General features: G+C 44.9%; 1 protein-coding gene across 3 annotated transcripts in view; it reads left to right on the top strand.

Annotated features, from left to right (window-relative positions):
* RPAP1 (RNA polymerase II associated protein 1) overlaps nucleotides 1-11,922 on the top strand; it is a 53,965-nt gene extending 42,043 nt beyond the window's left edge. For 2 of the 3 annotated variants that reach the window (XM_034769121.1, XM_034769119.1), the window contains exons 19-25: nucleotides 257-452; nucleotides 1,644-1,793; nucleotides 2,279-2,421; nucleotides 4,032-4,836; nucleotides 6,725-6,901; nucleotides 7,313-7,369; nucleotides 8,261-8,769. In XM_034769121.1, coding sequence (XP_034625012.1) covers nucleotides 257-452; nucleotides 1,644-1,793; nucleotides 2,279-2,421; nucleotides 4,032-4,836; nucleotides 6,725-6,901; nucleotides 7,313-7,369; nucleotides 8,261-8,419 — 1,687 coding nt within the window. In that variant the 3' untranslated portion in view covers nucleotides 8,420-8,769. Of the gene's footprint in view, nucleotides 1-256; nucleotides 453-1,643; nucleotides 1,794-2,278; nucleotides 2,422-4,031; nucleotides 4,837-6,724; nucleotides 6,902-7,312; nucleotides 7,370-8,260; nucleotides 8,770-11,727 lie in introns of those variants that run through there. The other variant, XR_004645541.1, reaches the window with a different exon arrangement.
* The last annotated feature ends 6,405 nt before the right edge of the window (nucleotides 11,923-18,327 follow it).

Raw genomic sequence — 18,327 nt, 5'->3', positions numbered from 1 at the left:
GAGTCTAACTTTGACAATTGGAATCCATTAGAACCAACATGTTACATTATTTGGTATTGCAGTACTGCCTAACAGCGCCAATTAATGCCCCATATTGCTGGGTATTGTACATGCACGCAATCCCTCGGATACTCCATTTGGCTACAGTTTATTGTATGGGTGTTTCTGAGATGTGGGATTCTATCTGCAACTTACTACCAAAGCTGTCAGTGAAATGAGTGCCCATGACCTGATCTCCATGTCTCTCTTCACACAGGCCGTGCTCTGCTCTATGCAATCCCCTGTCCTGTTCCCCAGCACCAGAGTCTGTCCCCAGCATTGTGTCTTTGAGTTGCACTGGAGGGAAACCGCAGATGAGTTTAGTTGGCTCCAAGTCACCCTTCCCCTTCCTCACTGCCCTCCTCTTCCTCATCAACAACGTCACCCATATCCATAAAGGGCTGGTCAGCAAGGTGAGTGTTGGCTTCTGGCTATGAATGCTGCATGAGTGATAGCCCAGCAAGGGGATAGGAACTGCACACATGATTCAAAGGTAATAGTGTAGGGTAACTTATGCAGAACAATAGTTTCTTTTTGCTGAAGAGAAAACAAAGTAGTTGGTGGCAAGGAGTCTCCTCTCTATTCAGATCCTGTGAGATGACACCTCAAATAGCGTGTTCAGTCGTGGGCTACTCAGTACCCGAAGGACTTAGAGATGCTGGAAATAACTTAGCGAAAAAATGATCACAGTGCTCAAAGGACTGATTTATAGGAAAAGATCAGAACAGATAAACATTTATAGTTCAGCTAAGTGATGGCTAAGGTGCAGGATATACCTGAATATTTGAATAATCTAAACACCATGGAGTAGGGGTAGAGAATAATTGTTTAGGGTTGTCAAAGGAGATATAACTGGAATAAGGGAAGAAATTAAAGAAAGAGACACTTAGGTTTTCTTGATACCCATCCTTTCTTCCAGCTGAGCCACTACATTGTGGAATAATCTCCTTAAAGAAGCAGAAGATCATGGCCAGAGACATCTAAAAGTAGCCTAAAGCACTGGAGAATATATTGTGTTGAGATTTACTCTATATTAGCTCCCTGGGGATGAACTGTGTGACCTAATAGGTTTCTTCTAACTCTGATTTCTGTGAATGAAAAGATAGTGGCAGTGAGTAAATTCAAATGCATGTGAGCCAGCGATGACAGAAATCCCCCAAACCATACTCTACTTTGCTGGAGAGAAAATGATGGTACAGGCCCACCTCAAATCTGCTTTCTGGTCCTCTGCTAAAGTGACTTTGCAGCTGCATCCTCCTCATATAACAACAGAAGCTATGTAAACCATTGTGCTGATTTTCCCCATGTGCCTTCTTTTGAAGCACTGTGGGATCTGGTACAGACGATTCTGATGTTCATACAAGGAGGCCTGGTTGTGATTGGTAAAGAAGGTATGCAAGGTAAAGAAGTCAAAAGACTGGGAATCTCTGAAGTAGAGCATCTTACTGCAGTGGAGAGGAGGGAGGTTTCATCAGGTCGTCTGAGTGCGTATGAATACCCCTATGGCTATTCTCTGTGGGGGATGAAGGGACAGATACAGGAGAGGATTCTCTCCCTGAGTGGGGTGTGGCTGATGGTATTTGCCTCCATTTCTGGTTCTACAGTACACCTCTGTGCTAGACTTCAAAGGTCTGAAGGACTACCTGCTCCAGAGCTGGCCCACCAGACCACCCTCCATAACCCCTTCATCTGCCTGGATCCTGCGGCATGAATACCATCTGCAATACTTTGTGCTAGCATTGGCTCAGAAAATGGTAACCCCCCAGCACCTTAATCATTCTTACCCCGACAACTAGCCTCACCCTTGGCTCCCTTACCAGCTAACATACCAGGCAGGCAACTAATTTTTGAATCAGCTGGTCTTTGTCTTGCCTCTGACGGCCCAACTCACCTACTAGCCAAAACTATCATAATTTTACAGTTACTTATACAGAGCCTTAGATCCCAAATCACTTTGCAGACTGTAACTGCAGGAATCCTTTCACCCACTATTGAAAGTCAGCTGCCTCTGGACTTGAACACAGAGGCTGTTTTATTAATGTACAGAAACACTACCTAAAGGCCCAAGACAAAAAGGGAAGGAAAACTATCTCCATATGAAAACTGGCTGTTCCCATGCTCTGACTCAACATCTAACTGATGTTCCACTGATGCCCCCAGGCCAGCTAACTGCCCCTCTGACTTATCCTTGAGACACTCTGCAATGTTCTCATCTGTTGGGTTTTTGTTTCCTGTGCAGGCAGGCATTTGTCCGGATTACGCTCAGCACGCCTCGCTCCATCACTGTGTTGCCATGGCATTGTTAAGCCGTCTGTTGCCAGGGAGTGAGCATCTGGCTCATGAGCTCCTTTTGGGTCTCGCCTTTAATCCAGAATTCATTCCGTAAGCTTTGCATTTTTTCCCCTTAAGAACCTCATTCCGTGCCTGTAGTTGGGATGTGGGAAATCTCTTGGAAAAGAAGGGAAAAAATGGATTCTTACATTCGATCGTAGTTATAATTTTCTCGTTTATGGGTGTGACTACACTGCAATTAAAAACCCACAGCCCGTGCCAACTGACTCCGGCTATGGGGCTGTTGAATTGCAGTGTACACATTCAGGCTTGGGCTGGCACCCAGCCTCTAGGTGGGAAGGTCCCGGAGCTTGGGCTACAGCCCAAGCCCAAACGTCTACTCCATAGTTAAACAGCCTTAGCCTGAGCCCCACGAGCCCAAGTCAGCTGGAAGGAAGTAGCCCCGGATGTCGAATTGCAGTATAGACATGTATGGCCTGAGTGAAGACAGACACCGTTGTGCGTTCCTCTGCAATGGGACCTGTTGGTGAAGGTTGGAGGCATGACTTTCAGGTTTCTCTCCAGCACACTGGTAATGAGAGAGACACGACGGTTTGCTTTCCCCCTCTTCTTAGTGGCAGCTGTCCTTCCATCCCCATCTAGTGGTCTCACCTTCCTGATAGCAGCGAAGCACCAATGCTGAGTCAAGATTTGGTAAGATCTGTGAAGCAGATGGAAATCTTGCCCACTACTGTTCTCTGCCCCCCATTGAAAGACCTTTCTAAATCTCCCTTTCACCCTTAACGTTTAGCTACCTGCACAGTTTGCTCCAGTGTGGTAAAGCTGAAGGTTTAAGCGGTAACCACAGATATTTTCTACCTCAAACTAGTGGAGACTGAGCGTGTCAGATGTGAGGCTTTCAGTGTTTGGCAATGGGGACAGTTGGGCCGTGTATTGCTTCTGAGCGTCTCCTTGTAGCTTGCCGTGGAGCAATGGTACATCCCTGGAAGAGGCTGGATGAACCCACCTTAAAAATACTTCGGACTTCTCCAATTCTTTTCGTGTTCAAAGTGCTTTACAAACATGATCTAATCCTCCACAACAGCCTTCCCAGTAGTCTCCATCTAACAGATAAGGAAGCTGTAGTTGGAATCAGTGACTGAGCTGAGATTAGATCTTGGGAGGGTTGATTTCTCTGTCCTGTAGTCTAAACACTAAACCATATCTCTCTCTCAATCCCTTATCAAAGCCAGCTGCAAAACCAGCAGAGTGAGTATTGCCCTGTCAATGCAAATGGGGCTCCTGCAGTGTGTGTTTTCTCACATCAGTGCCCTGACAGCACTGCGGAGCCAAGCTTGTTATCTACCTAGACAGATAACACCTGCTGGCACTTCATCCGGCACTGCGAGTTTCCAAAGATCATTGCTTCCCTTAAGAGTAGCAAGAACTCTACCGGTGTGTGTGTTTCTTTTTGGCAATGGGCTGTGCTCTTGCCAGCTGAGAGCGCGTGATCTTCCTCACAGCAGCGACCTGCCAATGGCATCTGGAATGCCAGAAGTGTCATGTCATGCTAGCTGGGAGCCATAGATGGGTTCAGTGACGATGGGTACTCCATTGTTCCTGACTTTGGAAAGGAAATATAGAGGCGCACAGTCTAATTTTGTTTGTGCACGAGCAGGGGTTAAGTACCAATATTTCTTATGTTTGTCTTTATTTTACAGAGAAGGGAAAACTGGAGGGCCAGAAGCAGCTGATTTCTCTGATATCCTACATCTGGGCACAAGCACAAAGCTGGTACAGCCTGGCTCAGTGGCCGCAGGTTTCCCCAAACCCCGCCGCGGTGTGTTGCTGGGAGAATCATACCAGCATCTCCCTTTCATTCGTGCCTGTTACCTCTCTCAGTTTGTTCACTTGGAGCCTGCTCTTGCTCGTTCCCAGGTAGCCTACCAAGGAAGAACTTACCTCGTCCAATCGTTGCTGCTTCCTGAAGTCAAAGGGCCCATCCTACCTTCTGACTGGCCATTCCTTCCTCTTATCAGCCTCTACAACAAAGTGACCAGTGCAGAGACACGGGGGGCTGTACTGAACACTCTTCCACCTGATCTAGTGAACACTGTGACCCGGAACCTGCAGTGGGTCCTGCTCCTGGAAACGTGGCGTGCCAGAGTACTTCAGAACATCCCAGCTGCTGCCAAACTGGCACGGCTTATGTGTGTGTTCCTCACAGGCGGTGACCTGTTCTTGGAAGGACCTGTTCATTGCTACACAGCTGCCCTTCTTGCTCTCTATTGCCAACCCAAAGTCCTGGACTCCCTGGAATTGGATGCCCCTCTCCCTGGCTTGGCATCATTCCATGACCTCTATATAAGTGTTCTGGAGCAGTTTGAAGGAGTCTCCTTTGGTGACCCCCTTTTTGGAGCCTTTGTTCTCCTTCCTTTGCAGAGGCGGTTCAGCATTCAGCTGCGGCTGGCAGTTTTTGGGGAGCATGTGAGCACCTTGAGAGCCCTGGGAGTGCCACTCAAACAGGTAACCTCTAGGCACACTACTTGGCAGTCACTTTATTCCCAAAACTGGGATGTTGTCACTGTCATTATTCTTCCCTTTCTGCATTGGGCATTCTAGTTGTCTCTTTCCTGTGGGGCAGTTGTACTTTCTTAGTTGGCAAGTTCTTTGTTCCTGCTGAAGAAATCCAATATGTAGAACATTAAATGTTACGTGGACTGAAGGTGATATTCCGTCAGTTCAGGGCTATTGTAGCAGTTGCCAGTAGTGCCTGCTGTAGTCAAGGTCCTCGGTATTCTCTGCCAAACTGAACTGAACCTCAAGGTGGATGGAGGGGTGGTTCCTGGATTCTGTGGCACTCTGTTGCTGGAGTGCTGGAAATTCTGCAGCAGCTTCAGTTAAATAACCAAATCAGAGGTTTGTACTGAATTCAGTGGGAAACCTGCATAGAAGGTTGTATTAATTAATACAATAGAATCTGTATTAATTTCAGTGTATTTTACACTCTCCCCATACCTTCGGTATATTATATGCCAAAGATTTTTTTTTTTTATTGACAACTCCGCTTCTATGATTAAGTTTATTGAGGGCTGCTGGAGGTTTTAGCCACTAGGTAGGGATCATTTGGGGCTTACAGCAACGGGCAGGAGCTGGAAAGGTGTTAGGATTGTGGCCTGAGCTCACACGCTGGTTCTTTTTAATAAAATGATTAGGAGTACAATAGCAACATGTTGGCATTTCAGTTGTTGTCCCTTTTAAATGGAGGCTTTAATTTTGGAGCACACTGCTTTGGTCTGGCGTGGATTCCACAGCCACAAAACTATGGAATACAGGGGCTTCTGACTAGCAAAGGTTACAGAAAAAATTCAATTCTGATCCCTTGTTTTCACATGCTCATGCTTTTATGGAGCATTAAATATTTAGGTTGATATTTTCCATGCTTTGTCACTGCTCGAAAATTAATTTTGTTTTGGAAAGTTTGAACAAAATCCCTCCTTTTTTTAAGTTATAGGAGAGGTGGTGGAAAAATTCCAATGACACTGTTGCTACAACAAAGACTGAAGCTTGAAACTTGGCACGGACATCCTTTTGTCAGTGAGGACTGTTGCCTTTACTTGATTTTAAAAAGTAATTGGAATTGATTTAACAGAGATGATCCTCCTAACACTGCATACTTGAGGAAAATCAGCTGAAAATTATATTTTCGAAGACCCTAGGAAGTTAGGTCAAAAAGCTTTGTTAATGCTTTTTTAAGGTGGACAGTTAAGTCAGGAAATGCAAAGGTGAAGCTTCCAACAGTAGTGTAGACTCTGCCCCATTGTCTGCTTGCCCCTTTCTGTTTAGATGCATATATCAATGTATTAATCTCACTGTCACATTAGCGGGATGCAGTGATGCTAGAGTGACTCTCCTTCATAACTTGAATGTGCTTCACCTGCCAGCTCCTCACTGTTTCATTCACTACCTACAAGCATAAAGGCAACCAAAATTTTGTATCCAATAGAATGTTCTTCAGTCTAGCAGACAAAGGTATAACATGATCCAATAGCTAGAACTTGAAGCTAATCAATTCAGGCTGGCTATAAAGGATACATTTTTAACAGTGAAGGTAATTAACCATTGCAACAACTGGAATTGTGCTGGATTCTCCATCTCTGGCAATTTTTAAATCAAGACTGGATGTTTTTCTAAAAGATCTGCTCTAGGAATTATTTTGGGGAAGTTCTATGGCCCATTTTAGACACAAGGTCCGACTAAATGATCACAATGGCCCTTTCTCTTCTTGGAATCTGACTGTTTTGTCTGTAAGCAGAGGAGGTATTTGAGGACGCTCTGCAGAGGAGCTTGTCCTGTCGGTCCGTGACACAAACCCTTCGGGAAGGGTGATGGTGGTGTTTTGGCTTTATTGCAGTTTCCTGTGCCGCTGGAGCGATACACCTTGCCTCCCGAGGACAACCTGAACCTCTTGAGACTGTATTTCCAAACACTGGTCACTGGTGCGCTGCGTCATACCTGGTGCCCTGTTCTTTATGCTGTGGCTGTGGCTCATGTGAATAGCTTCATTTTCTCTCAGGATAGCACAACACAGGTATGTCATGGATAATCTTGGGGTTCAGCTACCGGGCTAGGAGTTGTGCAGTCCATGCTCCTGGTCCCTTGCTCTATGCACTAGATTGCTCCTCTCCATTTTATAATGCATGAGGCCTGAGAGTTGAAATACCAAGAGGCAAGAGTAGAGTTTCAGCTGTGGCAATTTGAGAGCAACCCTATTGACCCCACTGCCTCCAAAATCTTCCTGGCTTGGGGAAGAAGAGGAGGGGTGGGGTGGGGGTGGGGTCACAGCTACTGCATATTCAGCTGTTCTGTTCTAGAACAAATTGTTGTCTGATGCAGCATAGCAATAGGCAGAACTCCCTCAGGAGTGCTGCACCGTCTGAAGGAAAAATCTGAACACATCAGGCTTTGCTGCGTTGAGCTGAGATCTCTGTTTTGCTCCCAGGAGGCTGATACTGCTCGGAAAAGCATGCTGCGGAAGACCTGGCTGTTGGTGGATGAGGTAGGCTCCTCAGCACCCAACTGTTGTACTCGGAGCAGAATTATACTGGTGTTGAATCAACATAGATTCAGCTTTAGCTATTGGACTCCCCATTTATCCACCCTTGGTAGATTAAATATGAGTCACTGCTGTCTTGAGCAAGTGAAAATTTAGTGACAGGATTTTGGCTTCTAATGCCTAAACCTGAGCTCTGACAGCACTATACTGACCCCCCTACAAATGAATGAACGGCATAGCTGCCTTTTGGGAGTGAGATGGGTTTCCTTTTCCCTCGTTCCATGAAACTGGCTTGAGCACTGTTCTATCTGGATACCTCGAGATCTGGGGGGAGGTTCCATTCTAGCTCAGCCACGAGCAGGGGGCCAGCATGGGTTTCGTGGCCCACTCTCCTCTGCTAATCTTCTAAACTAGACTTTAAAAAAAAAAAAAAAAAAAAAAAGTATAAAATAAGTTCACATGTTCTTCCCCCTTACCAGAAGTCATCTTTTCAAAGAAACAAAACCTCTTCTTTCTCAACCCGACTTGTCATGAAGCACCTTGCCAGTTTGTGGTGCTATATTTTTTATTACACAAATGATAAATATATACATTGTTAGTACCCATTGTCTAAGGTGGGCTCCCTGCGTCTCAGTCAGACCCCATCTCTGAGTGCTGACGAGAGCAAGGACGTGGGGTGGGCATGGTGGTTGTATGCAAATGGGGTAACTTCAGGCAAATAGAGCATAGAGGAAGGAAGTGAATCTTCCTCAGAGAGAGCTAACACCCCACAGATTTTTCTCTTGTGTTGGGTGTGGGGTAGTAGTTACATCTGGGCTTCTAGCTGTGGTGAGTGGGTAGAATTTTAGATTCTCACTTGCTCCCACCACACTTAATGGCTGCTTTTTTCTTCAGGTATTGAAAAAGCATCTTCTCTACTACAAAGTGCCCAACCCAGAGAGCCCGATGGGCGTTGACCTTTATGAGCAGCTCCCTCCCATTCGACTGAAGTACCTGCAAATGGTGACCAAGAAAGAGCCCAAGGAGAACATGCAGATGTCAGACCCAGAGTGAAGCACCTCAGCTACAGAAGGACTGAGGGCCAGGAAAGGTCATTTTAGACAAGCTGATGAAAAAATTTAAGTGAACTCCATGGGGTGCAGTGTTGCCTGGGCATCCTGGCCATATTGGCAAAGGGAAAGGCAAATAAACCCCTTCAGCACTGTGGCACATCACATGGCTTCTCAGGATGTGGTTGACCTGCACGTAGCCTAGGTATGTCTAGTGCTGGAACATCCTTTTGGATTCTGACTTGCTGCTTCTTGGGGCTGGAGAGCGCGAACAAACATGCCTGTGAAGTGGAATGTGAGTGCAGACTGAATTAATAAACTAAATGAAGTGAAATAAAGTTCAGTCCTTTCTGATGGAAGTCTCATTTTCTTAATGTGATTTCCATGGCCAGCCCCACTTTCTGAGCGCTAGCCTCTCCCTCGCTTTTCTGGATCCTGAGCTTTGCAGGGTTTTTTCTATTCACTGGCATTGTGAGGGAAGGAAGAAGCTGGTTCTGGTGAAGTGTCCTTTTCTCCAGCAGTCTCTCTCAGAAAGTGCTGCGTGCACTCAGTTAGCCACCCAGTTGTACTGTGTCAAACCTCGAAGGAAGCTATGCTAGAAACCTGGGCTCTGCGCAGATTCTCCCATGGCGCTCTCTTGTATGGGCTGAGAGATGCTTTTTCTCCCCTTATTTTTTAATCTTACTAGATTTAACAAAATTATCTCTCTGCAGGACAGGATGTTTAGCAGCTTCTACCACTCCCCATAAGAAAAAATAAGTATCTGATTGTTTGACTAGAATGCACATTGATTGTCTTTTGGTGAAAGGCTTAAAGTGGAAGTTACTAGGCTAAAGGATCAGTATGTTTAATAATAAAACTCCCAACCCTTGACTAGCCTCCCTGTCCTAATCCTATATTTTAACCTTAGCTACCAGGGCTAGCAGTGTCGTGACAAAAATAACGGAGCCCATTGCCAGGCACAGCACTTACTACCATGAGCAGTCACACTGGAGCCCATGCCTACTGCTCTGAACAATCCATTCCCTTGCAGGCAACTAACACGTTTTGTGTAGGCCACTGAGCTGCTGTGAGATGGTAATGACTTTGTAACTTGCTGCCAGCCTGGACTGAATTTGAACTAGTGACCTATGCGTGAAAGGTTGTACACCTCTCTTCCCAGTCCCAAGTCCCCAGAAGGGTAAAAATCTCAGATTCTCCTGCAGCAGTTTTCCCCTCTTTTATTTCAAGCAGGATCTGGGCAGTGCTAGTGTTTCTTTTTTAATCCTTTCTCTATTCTTATCCTTTTTCGGTTGCAGTTTCTGATCAGAGGTCTTTCACAGCTGAAAATCAATAGCTTATAAAGCCAGACATGCAAGAAGTAGCCAGTATTGTTTTTTTTTTTTTCTTTTAAAGGTGCTAGCTATGATAAAACTTTTACTGAAACCTTTTCCACTTTAAAAAAACAACAACGAGGAGTCCTTGTGGCACCTTAGAGACTAACACATTTATTTGGCATAAGCTTTCGTGGGCTATAACCCACTTTATCAGATGCATAGAGTTGAAAATACAGTAAGCAGGTATAAATATACAGCACATGAAAAGATGGGAGTTGCCTTACCAAGTGAGGGGTCAGTGCTAACGAGGCCAATTCAATCATGGTGAATGTGGCCCATTCCCAACAGTTGACAAGAAGGTGTGAGCATCAACAGGGAAAACAATTTTTTGTAGTGACCCAGCCACTCCCAGTCTTTATTCAGGCCTAATTTGATGGTGTCAAGTTTGCAAATTAATTCCAGTTCTGCAGTTTCTCTTTGAAGTCTGTTTTTGACGTTTTTTGTTGTTGAAGAATTGCCTCTTTTCACTCTGTTATTGAGTGTCCAGGGAGATGGAAGTGCTCTTCCGTTTTTAGTGCACTAGCTTGACTTTCATGCCTTTAACAACAGGCGTTTAGGTGTTTTGAATTCAAATCACGTTTGCCCCACTGGAAGAGGTTCCCCACTTACAGTGTACAGTGAAATGATACCACTGAGGCAACATATGAATGATAGTGGAAGAGATTGGATGGCATGTATTGGTGCACTCACAAACACGCCTGAAGTCTTCCAGTGGTCCCTGTTGCAAAAAGTGGATCAGACTACTTTTTGGCTTCCTCTGCCTCCAATGGTTCCTAAAATCACCAGTGATTGCTCCCTCCCTCCCCGCCCATCTTCATCTTTTTATGGGGATCTGGATTGCAAGTAGCAACCATGAAGTGGGAAACAGCAGATGGCTTTAGAGGCCACATTGTGTTACAGAATATGCTGACAATCTGCATCTCTACCGTAACTGTAAAAAGTTTGACCATGCCTTGGCATTGGCCGTGGCACAAATGTAACAAAACTTCACAGCTTCAATTTTATGAGGCTTTGGGTAGCTGTATTCCCTCTGCAAAGCACCAGAGGGCACTGCTTAACCTACTTCAAATCCAATCTTTCTGGGCAGCTGCATATTCTGGGTTTGGGGAAGGTGGTTTAAAATTATTTCTGCTTCTTGGGTTGCTGCAAACTTTCACTAAGTTTTCTTTAAAAGTCTTTGAAAGCTTTTGTGTTTGGTTTTAGTTTTTGAGTGGTTGCTAAGGATCAATCAATGCTTTGCCAACAGAGAGAGAGAGAACACTTCTGCAATACCCATTGGTACAGTAAATGGAAATTGAAATGTAAATTGCCATTTTAAGCAGGGACAAAATGTGCTAGTTATGGTAATCCAGTTTAATCCTCATCAAAATAACATGTTAGAGAGGGGTTTGGTTATTGTGTTGGCGTCTTTCGTTGGGTCAATATACAAAGTAAAAACAAACAAGTCAACCACTGGGCAAGGCTTGATATTTTAACTCCTTCTACACACACTGTTGTTGCCAGAGGTTTAAAGGTGCTCCAAAAAGAGGGTCATCTTGATGCTTCTGCTTATCCATCTAAAATAAGGCTTAATTTCAGATCACATTTTTGGGGTTGAAGTCATTCTAACCCAAGCACTGTATGTTGCTTGGTAATTCTGATCAGAGGACAAAGGGAAAACTAGCGCTACCTTCTACTTCCAGGGGAGGATAAAAACACCTTCTGGCTGAGGCTGGCTGGAAGTTACTTGGGGTCGTCCCAGTGCTTATGTCTCATAAAAGCAGTCAGAGCCAATCCTGGGAGTGGTGAGGTGTGGCTCTTGATGTACACAGCAACAAAGATGGTTAAAATACCTTAAATGAAGGGGTGGGGGGAAATGAGGCTAGTGCTTATTTTTGCTTCTATATGAGATTCTAGAAAGCAGGCCTGACATTTTAAAAACTTTGTTTTCTATTAGGAAATCCTGGTTCTGGTGAGGCCAGAAGACTCATTACTGGAGAGCTAATGAAGTGATGTCAGCAGAGGAGGTAGAAAAGACAAAGTTGAGGAGCAGGGATTTTAATTAAGCATGTAAAACTGGGGGCTTGGTTTTTATCGTTACCACCTATTTAGTTAAATACTAAGCTTTTGAATAAAGGAAGAGCTTCTTAAAGATTCAGCACTTTTTAACACCTTAACTGAAGGAGCAAAGGTTCCTAAAAAACTTTCCTGAGACTTTCAATAAGTCCTAAAAAACAAAAAAAAAACCTGGGGAAGACGAGATTTGCTAATATTGCTAAGGTAAGAAGCACACAAAGGGTGAAGAGAGAAACAAATTTTCCAGGCTTTAATTTTTCAGCATAAAAAATGGGGAAAAATCGAGTTTTTTCCAAAATTCTTTGTAGGTGACCTTTAAGAGTTTGCAGCATATACTCTGCTTTGTAACTGACCAGCTCAGCTGACTGGGGCTAAGAGACCCTCTATAACAGGTATACAGCTATATATTGTAAAATAAACCCACAGGGCTGGTTGTGCAACCCAAGACTCAGGAGGAATTTTTGGATAGTGAACGGTGATGTTAGCATTTCTGTAAGGGTAAAAATAACCTCTCATGCATTGCGAAAAGTCTGCTTCTCTCCTCCTTTTTTTCATCATTACTCATCTCCTACCTCTGCAGCATGTGTGGCAGATGCTGACCTTCTCCACAGAGCACCCATTTCAGTCCCCCTGTAATTCCCAAGGGTAGAATCTACCTCAGTGAATCACAATCCTTCGTTTGCATGGGTGGCAGTTCCAGTGAGGTTAGAAGTGCCCATCTGAGCTGGTGGCAGGTCTATGCCACATGCCTGGACTTAGCATGGCAGAAAATCATGGAGGGTTCAAAATGTGAAAAGTCTAAAAATCAGAATTTCATTGCAAGAATTTACATATTGGGTATTATCAGTGCTTACATGACATTGTATCTAGTGACCCATATGCTGGACTGGGGCAGTTAGTTGAGAGATGCATACTGATTCTTTACAGTCACATGTCATTCCAGCTTGATATTTAATGTGAAAATAGTCCAAGACTATCACATGTTGTTTGTGAAGTGATGTGTAGATAACACAGGCCATGCGAGTTGGGGAAATAATTACCCTGCATATTCCTCTCCACTGTCAGATATGAAACACATTTCTAGAAATTGAGCAGAGGGGCCCTTGCTTTCCCCCAGTTTTTGAGAGCCCTATCCACAAATCTATCATAAAGGAAGTGCTCCAGTCTCATCAATTTTTAGGGCAAAACCTGTTTCTCTTCAGCCCCACAGAAGCTCACATAAACTCTCCATTCACAGAACTGGTCCTCCGATACACCTCATGCAAATAGTGCTATGGAAATTTCTCAGCCTTTGCCCTGGTTCTCAAAAGTTGCTTTTCTTTCCCTGCATGGGACCGTGAGTATGTATGTGAGCAGCCAGCCTGCTCTGCCTCTTCGCTGCTGCTGGTATTTGATCTAGCTAAGTCAAAGCTAGCACATGTAGATGTACCTGAGCTATAGTTACACTTCTGACTGCAGTGTAGACATACCCTGAGAAAACACGATACATCTCCCCTCTAACTTGCTCTGTCAACTCTGTCTTTAAAAAATGGAGGCTATCCTTGCAGCAGGAATACATCACAGGGGGCAGCTCTAGTTTTTGTCAACTTTGCTGGTCCTCTTTCACTAACATGGATGTCAATAGGCCCCCACAGTTCTATCATGCTTAGGTCACTGGAGCCATTTGGAGAAGAGCTGGCATTGTTTCCCTGCTTTCTGTTCGCTCTTAAAAGCGGTGCAGGAAAAGGGGAAGATGTGAGGGAGTGTGAAGATTGAATAGTGTGTTTGTTTAATATCTCATATATATTTAAAATATTTATACAGGGAAGCTTGGCTTGCTGACCATGCTGGCTTGCAATGAAATCTTAGCAGCAGCTCACACGCTTTCAAATGGTATGCGAAGCTCAGCAAAAAAAGAAAAAAAGTTCTGAGTAAAAAGTAGGGCACCTGAGGTTGGATACTTGGCCCTGTTTGTGGTCCCAAGATAATGGGAAGGGCCCTGTCACGGGGTGGGACTCACTGGTGCAGTGCCTCCTGCTGGTCGTCCAGGGAATTAGCATTTCCAGCCTCCGGAGCGCCCTCTGCAGGCCGGTGTCCTGCTTGCCACTGGGCCTGAGTCCCTCCTGGACCCCAGTGCCCCTTTCAGGCTGGGGTACTGCACCCTGGCAATACCCCCCACAAATCTGGGTCTTCCCTCCCTGGGGATCCCCCACCCTCTATCCCCACCTCGCCTCAGTCTATGGTCACTGTCAGTCATCAACTAGCCCCCGTTCCCTGGGGCAGACTGCAGTATAGGTGCCACTCTTCACCGGCAAGGGGGGTTGGGACCTGCTGCCTCTGTCTACCCTTGGGCTGCCCTCTGCAACCCCAGTACCTTTCTTTGGCCTTTAACAAGGCCTGCAGCCTGTGGGGGTTCTAGGCTGGAGCTCCCCAGCTCCTCTGGCCTTCCCCCAGCCTTGCTCCAGTCTTGGTACCCTGCTTAGCTCCTTGCAGCCAGACCCATCCCTCTCCACATCTAGAGAGAGAGTGTTCAGCCTCAGCCCTCTCCCAGGGCTGATTTAAGCCTTTTAAGGCAGGAGCGGGTGACCACCCCGCTACAGGCCCCCACAGGGGGGATCAGGGATGGAGAGTTTCATGCAGGGAGCGCCCTTGATATCACAAGCTCCCAGAATAATAGAAATGTAGGGCTGGAAGGGACCTCAAGAGATCATCTAGTTCAGGCCCCGGCACTGAGGCAAGACCAAGTATAAACCTAGACCATCCCAACAGGTGTTTGTCCAACCTGTTCTTAAAAATGTCCAGTGCTAGGGATTCCACAACCTCCCAGTGCTTAACCATCCTTAGAGTTAGATTTTCCTAATATCTAACCCAAATCTCCCTTTCTGGAGATTAAGTGCATTGCTTCTTATCTTACCTTCAGTGGACTGGAGAACAATTGATCACTGCCCTCTTTATTACAGCTCTTAACATAGTTGAATACTATTACCAGTTCGCTCCTCAGTCTACTATACCAGGCCGCTCCTCAGTCTTCTTTTCTCAAGACTAAACACGCCCAATTTTTTAAGTCTTTCCTCCTAGGTCAGGTTTTCTAAACCTTTCATCATTTTTGTTGTTCTCCCCTGGACTCTCTCCAATTTATGCTCATCTTTCCCAAAGTGTGGTGCCCAGAATCGGACACATTATTCTAGCTGAGGCCTTACCGGTGCCATGTAGACTGGAACCATTACCTCCCGTGTCTTACATACGACACTCTTGTTAATACACGCCAGAAAGATATTTGCCTTTTTGCACCTGTATCACAATGTTGCTTTATTCAATTTGTGATCCACTGTAACCCCAGATGCTTTTCAGCAATATTGTTGCCTAGCCAGTTACTCCCTGTTTTGTAACACTGCTTTTGATTTTTCCTTCCAAAGTTTAGTACTTTGCACTTGTCCTACTGAATTTTTTTCTTGTTGATTTCGGACCAATTGTCTAATTTGTCAAGGTTGTTTTGAATTCTAATCCTGTCCTCTAAAGTGCTTGAGATCCCTCCCAGCTTGGTGCTATCTACAGATTTTATAAGCATACTCACCACGCCATTATCCAAGTCATTAATGAAAATATTGAATAGTTCCTGACCCAGGACTGACTCCTGTGGGAGCCCATTAGATGCACCCTCCCAGGTTGACAGTGAACCACTGATAACTACTTTTTGAGTATGATCTTTCAACCAGTTGTGCACCCTTATAGTAATTTAATCTAGACCACATTTCCCTAGTTTGCTTATGGGAATTTCATGTGGGACAGTGTCAGAAACCTTACTAAAATCAAGATATATCACATCATCTGCTTTCTCTCCTATCCACAGGCCTGTAATTCTGTCAAAAAAGACAATTAGGTTAGTTTGGCATGACTTGTTCTCGATAAATCCATTCTGACTATTATCTTTTAGGTGCTTACATCATAGGGGACAGGTCCTGAAGAGACCACATGGTGGGTCATCCACTCTGATCATATGTAAGGCTCCGTGGGACTAAAACTCAGGTCAGCAGCGCCTGGGACAGCTGATGTTATACAGGAGGCTATGCAGAGCCCCAGCTAAGAAGCACTGTGGAGATTAGGCACCACTAGAAGTACTACCCAAAGGGTCCAGAGTGACAGCACCCGGTGGCCCTTTGATTGGCCCATGCTCAGTCTTTAGCTAGGTAGGGTGGCTCAGGAAGTTGTTTGAGCAATGACAGACTTCGGGTCTGCTGCGACTCCAAACTTCACCTCACCTCGCTCTCTGATCTCCAGCCTCCAACCTCAGCATGACTCTGATCCCAACTCTTGCCTCCCCGATTCCACCCCAGTACCACCTCTGATCTCCAGTCTCCAACCCCTGCCTGAATCTGATCTTGGCTCTTGCTTATGGATCCTGGCTCTAGCAACTACTCTGATCCTTGCTTGCTGTCTACTGCCACGTGGCCATCCTTGATCTGTGGACGTCAGCCCAGCTGTGACCATAAGGCCAGAATTCCTATGCCACAGTCCCTCACACCATGTGCATTTTGCGGGGACTTCTCTGCAATCAGCACATTATTCTCACTAGTGTCTTAGGGATGGTGCCTCCACCACCTCCTTTGGAGGTCCCGTCCACTGCCAAGTTGCTCTGACTGTGAAGGAACAGTTCTTAATGTGGAAGCTTAAATTTTTCCTTCCTTAACTTCAAGCCATTGCTCCTTATCCTAGGGTCTTCTGCAGCTGCTTGCTTTGACTGCGCCTAAGGCTGGAAGGCATATTCAATAAGCTGTTCCAGCCAACTGCACCAAATCAGTAGCTCAAAGCTCATGCAGACACTTCCTTACTGGTTGCTGTAAGTTAGACTTTCCCGGGTGTCTTTTTGGCATGTTTTCTTTGCCAGTCTTTGTAGCACCCTGTCAATTTCATTTCACTCCTTGCATGAAACTGACCAGGAAAACTCAGCATGAAATCATCCTACCTGGGTTGGATTCCCCTAGCCTACAAAAGGAGGATGGAATTTCTACCAAAGAGTCCCATAGGAAAAAATAAGTGTCCTGGTGAAGTCCAAATGTTCTAATCCTACATACACTTTACTAAACAAGTTTCAAATTGGTAAACAGCGTCTTTCTTGAATCCCTCTTGCTAAGCTATTCTTGGCTCTCCTGGCTTTCCTCTAGCCCATGTCAGAAATGGCTCTATGATTGTGACAGTAAATGGACAAGAATCTGTCCTAATATTATTCTCTCACTGTGGCTTGATCTTGCTCCCAGGGAAGTCAATGACAAAACTCCCATAGGCTACAACTGGAATGGAATTAGGCTCTCAGTATAATGAGGGTTTAAATGGCCACATAAGAAAGGCACATTTGAGCATTTCTCCAGTAATGAACTCCTCTCTTCATCTGACTCTCAAATAGTAAGTTAAGAGAATGTATTTGTTTCTGCAGATTGTGACAGGAGAGTTTAATTTAGAATACCAGTCTCTTGCTCAACTGCTAGCCAAATGAATGCTTAGGACAGGAAAATGTGAGTAGATGGATATCCAATGTCTGTAAAGGGTTAATACTTTCAGTGATGGATGCGGATACTCTTTTGCACTTTGATTGGAGTAAAAAACTCTCTGCTTTATTTCGTTGGTATTTCATGTCTTCTGTAAATCAGGCTGTGACTCTCTAGGAGATTTTATTGCTGCTTGATATCATGAGGTTCTGCACTCTCCTGGGGGTGGATTATTCGACGTGCTGGGGTCTCACTTCTTCCTAGGCAGTCCAGCTAAATGATTATTCAGTCTGTCTTAAGTTATTTAATTTTCTTCTCCCTCCCTCTTTGAATATTCTCAGGTGGGATTATTCAGTGGAAATGGTATAAACATTTTACCTTTTGAGGTTGCAGTTTCTCATTAACTGATGAGGGAAGATTTGGGGGGGGGGAGGGGAAGGGTTTGTTTAGTCTGGAGAAGAGAAGACTGAGAGGGGACATAAGTTTTCAAGTACATAAAAGGTTGTTACAAGGAGGAGGGAGAAAAATTGTTCTCCTTAACCTCTGAGGATAGGACAAGAAGTAATGGGCTTAAATTGCAGCAAGGACAGTTTAGGTTGGACATTAGGAAAAACTTCCTAATTGTCAGGGTTGTTAAACACTGGAATAAATTGCCTAGGGAGGTTGTGGAATCTCCATCATTGGAGATTTTTAAGAGCAGGTTGGACAAACACCTGTCAGGGCTGGTCTAGATAATACTTAGTCCTGCCACAAGTGCAGGGGACTGGATTAGATGACCTGTCAAGGTCCCTTCCAGTCCTACAATTCTATGATTGCTCAGCATTCTAAATTTCAGAAATCCCAATTACTGACCCTAGTGTGGAGAAGGTTCACACAGATGTAACCATGTTGAAGTCTGTAATTCTCTCCTCATCTATAGCACCTCAAAGCCCTTTATAAATATTAAGCCTCCTAACACACCAGTGAGGAAGGTAGAGGATGTATGTATAGAGATCACTTCATCTAGTACTGAAATAGAG

The sequence above is a fragment of the Trachemys scripta genome, chromosome 4, assembly GCF_013100865.1.
Source record: "Trachemys scripta elegans isolate TJP31775 chromosome 4, CAS_Tse_1.0, whole genome shotgun sequence".
NCBI lineage: Eukaryota > Metazoa > Chordata > Testudines > Emydidae > Trachemys > Trachemys scripta.
The sequence above is the reverse complement of the archived record's forward strand: the minus strand, read 5'-3'. Positions and strand labels throughout refer to the sequence as shown.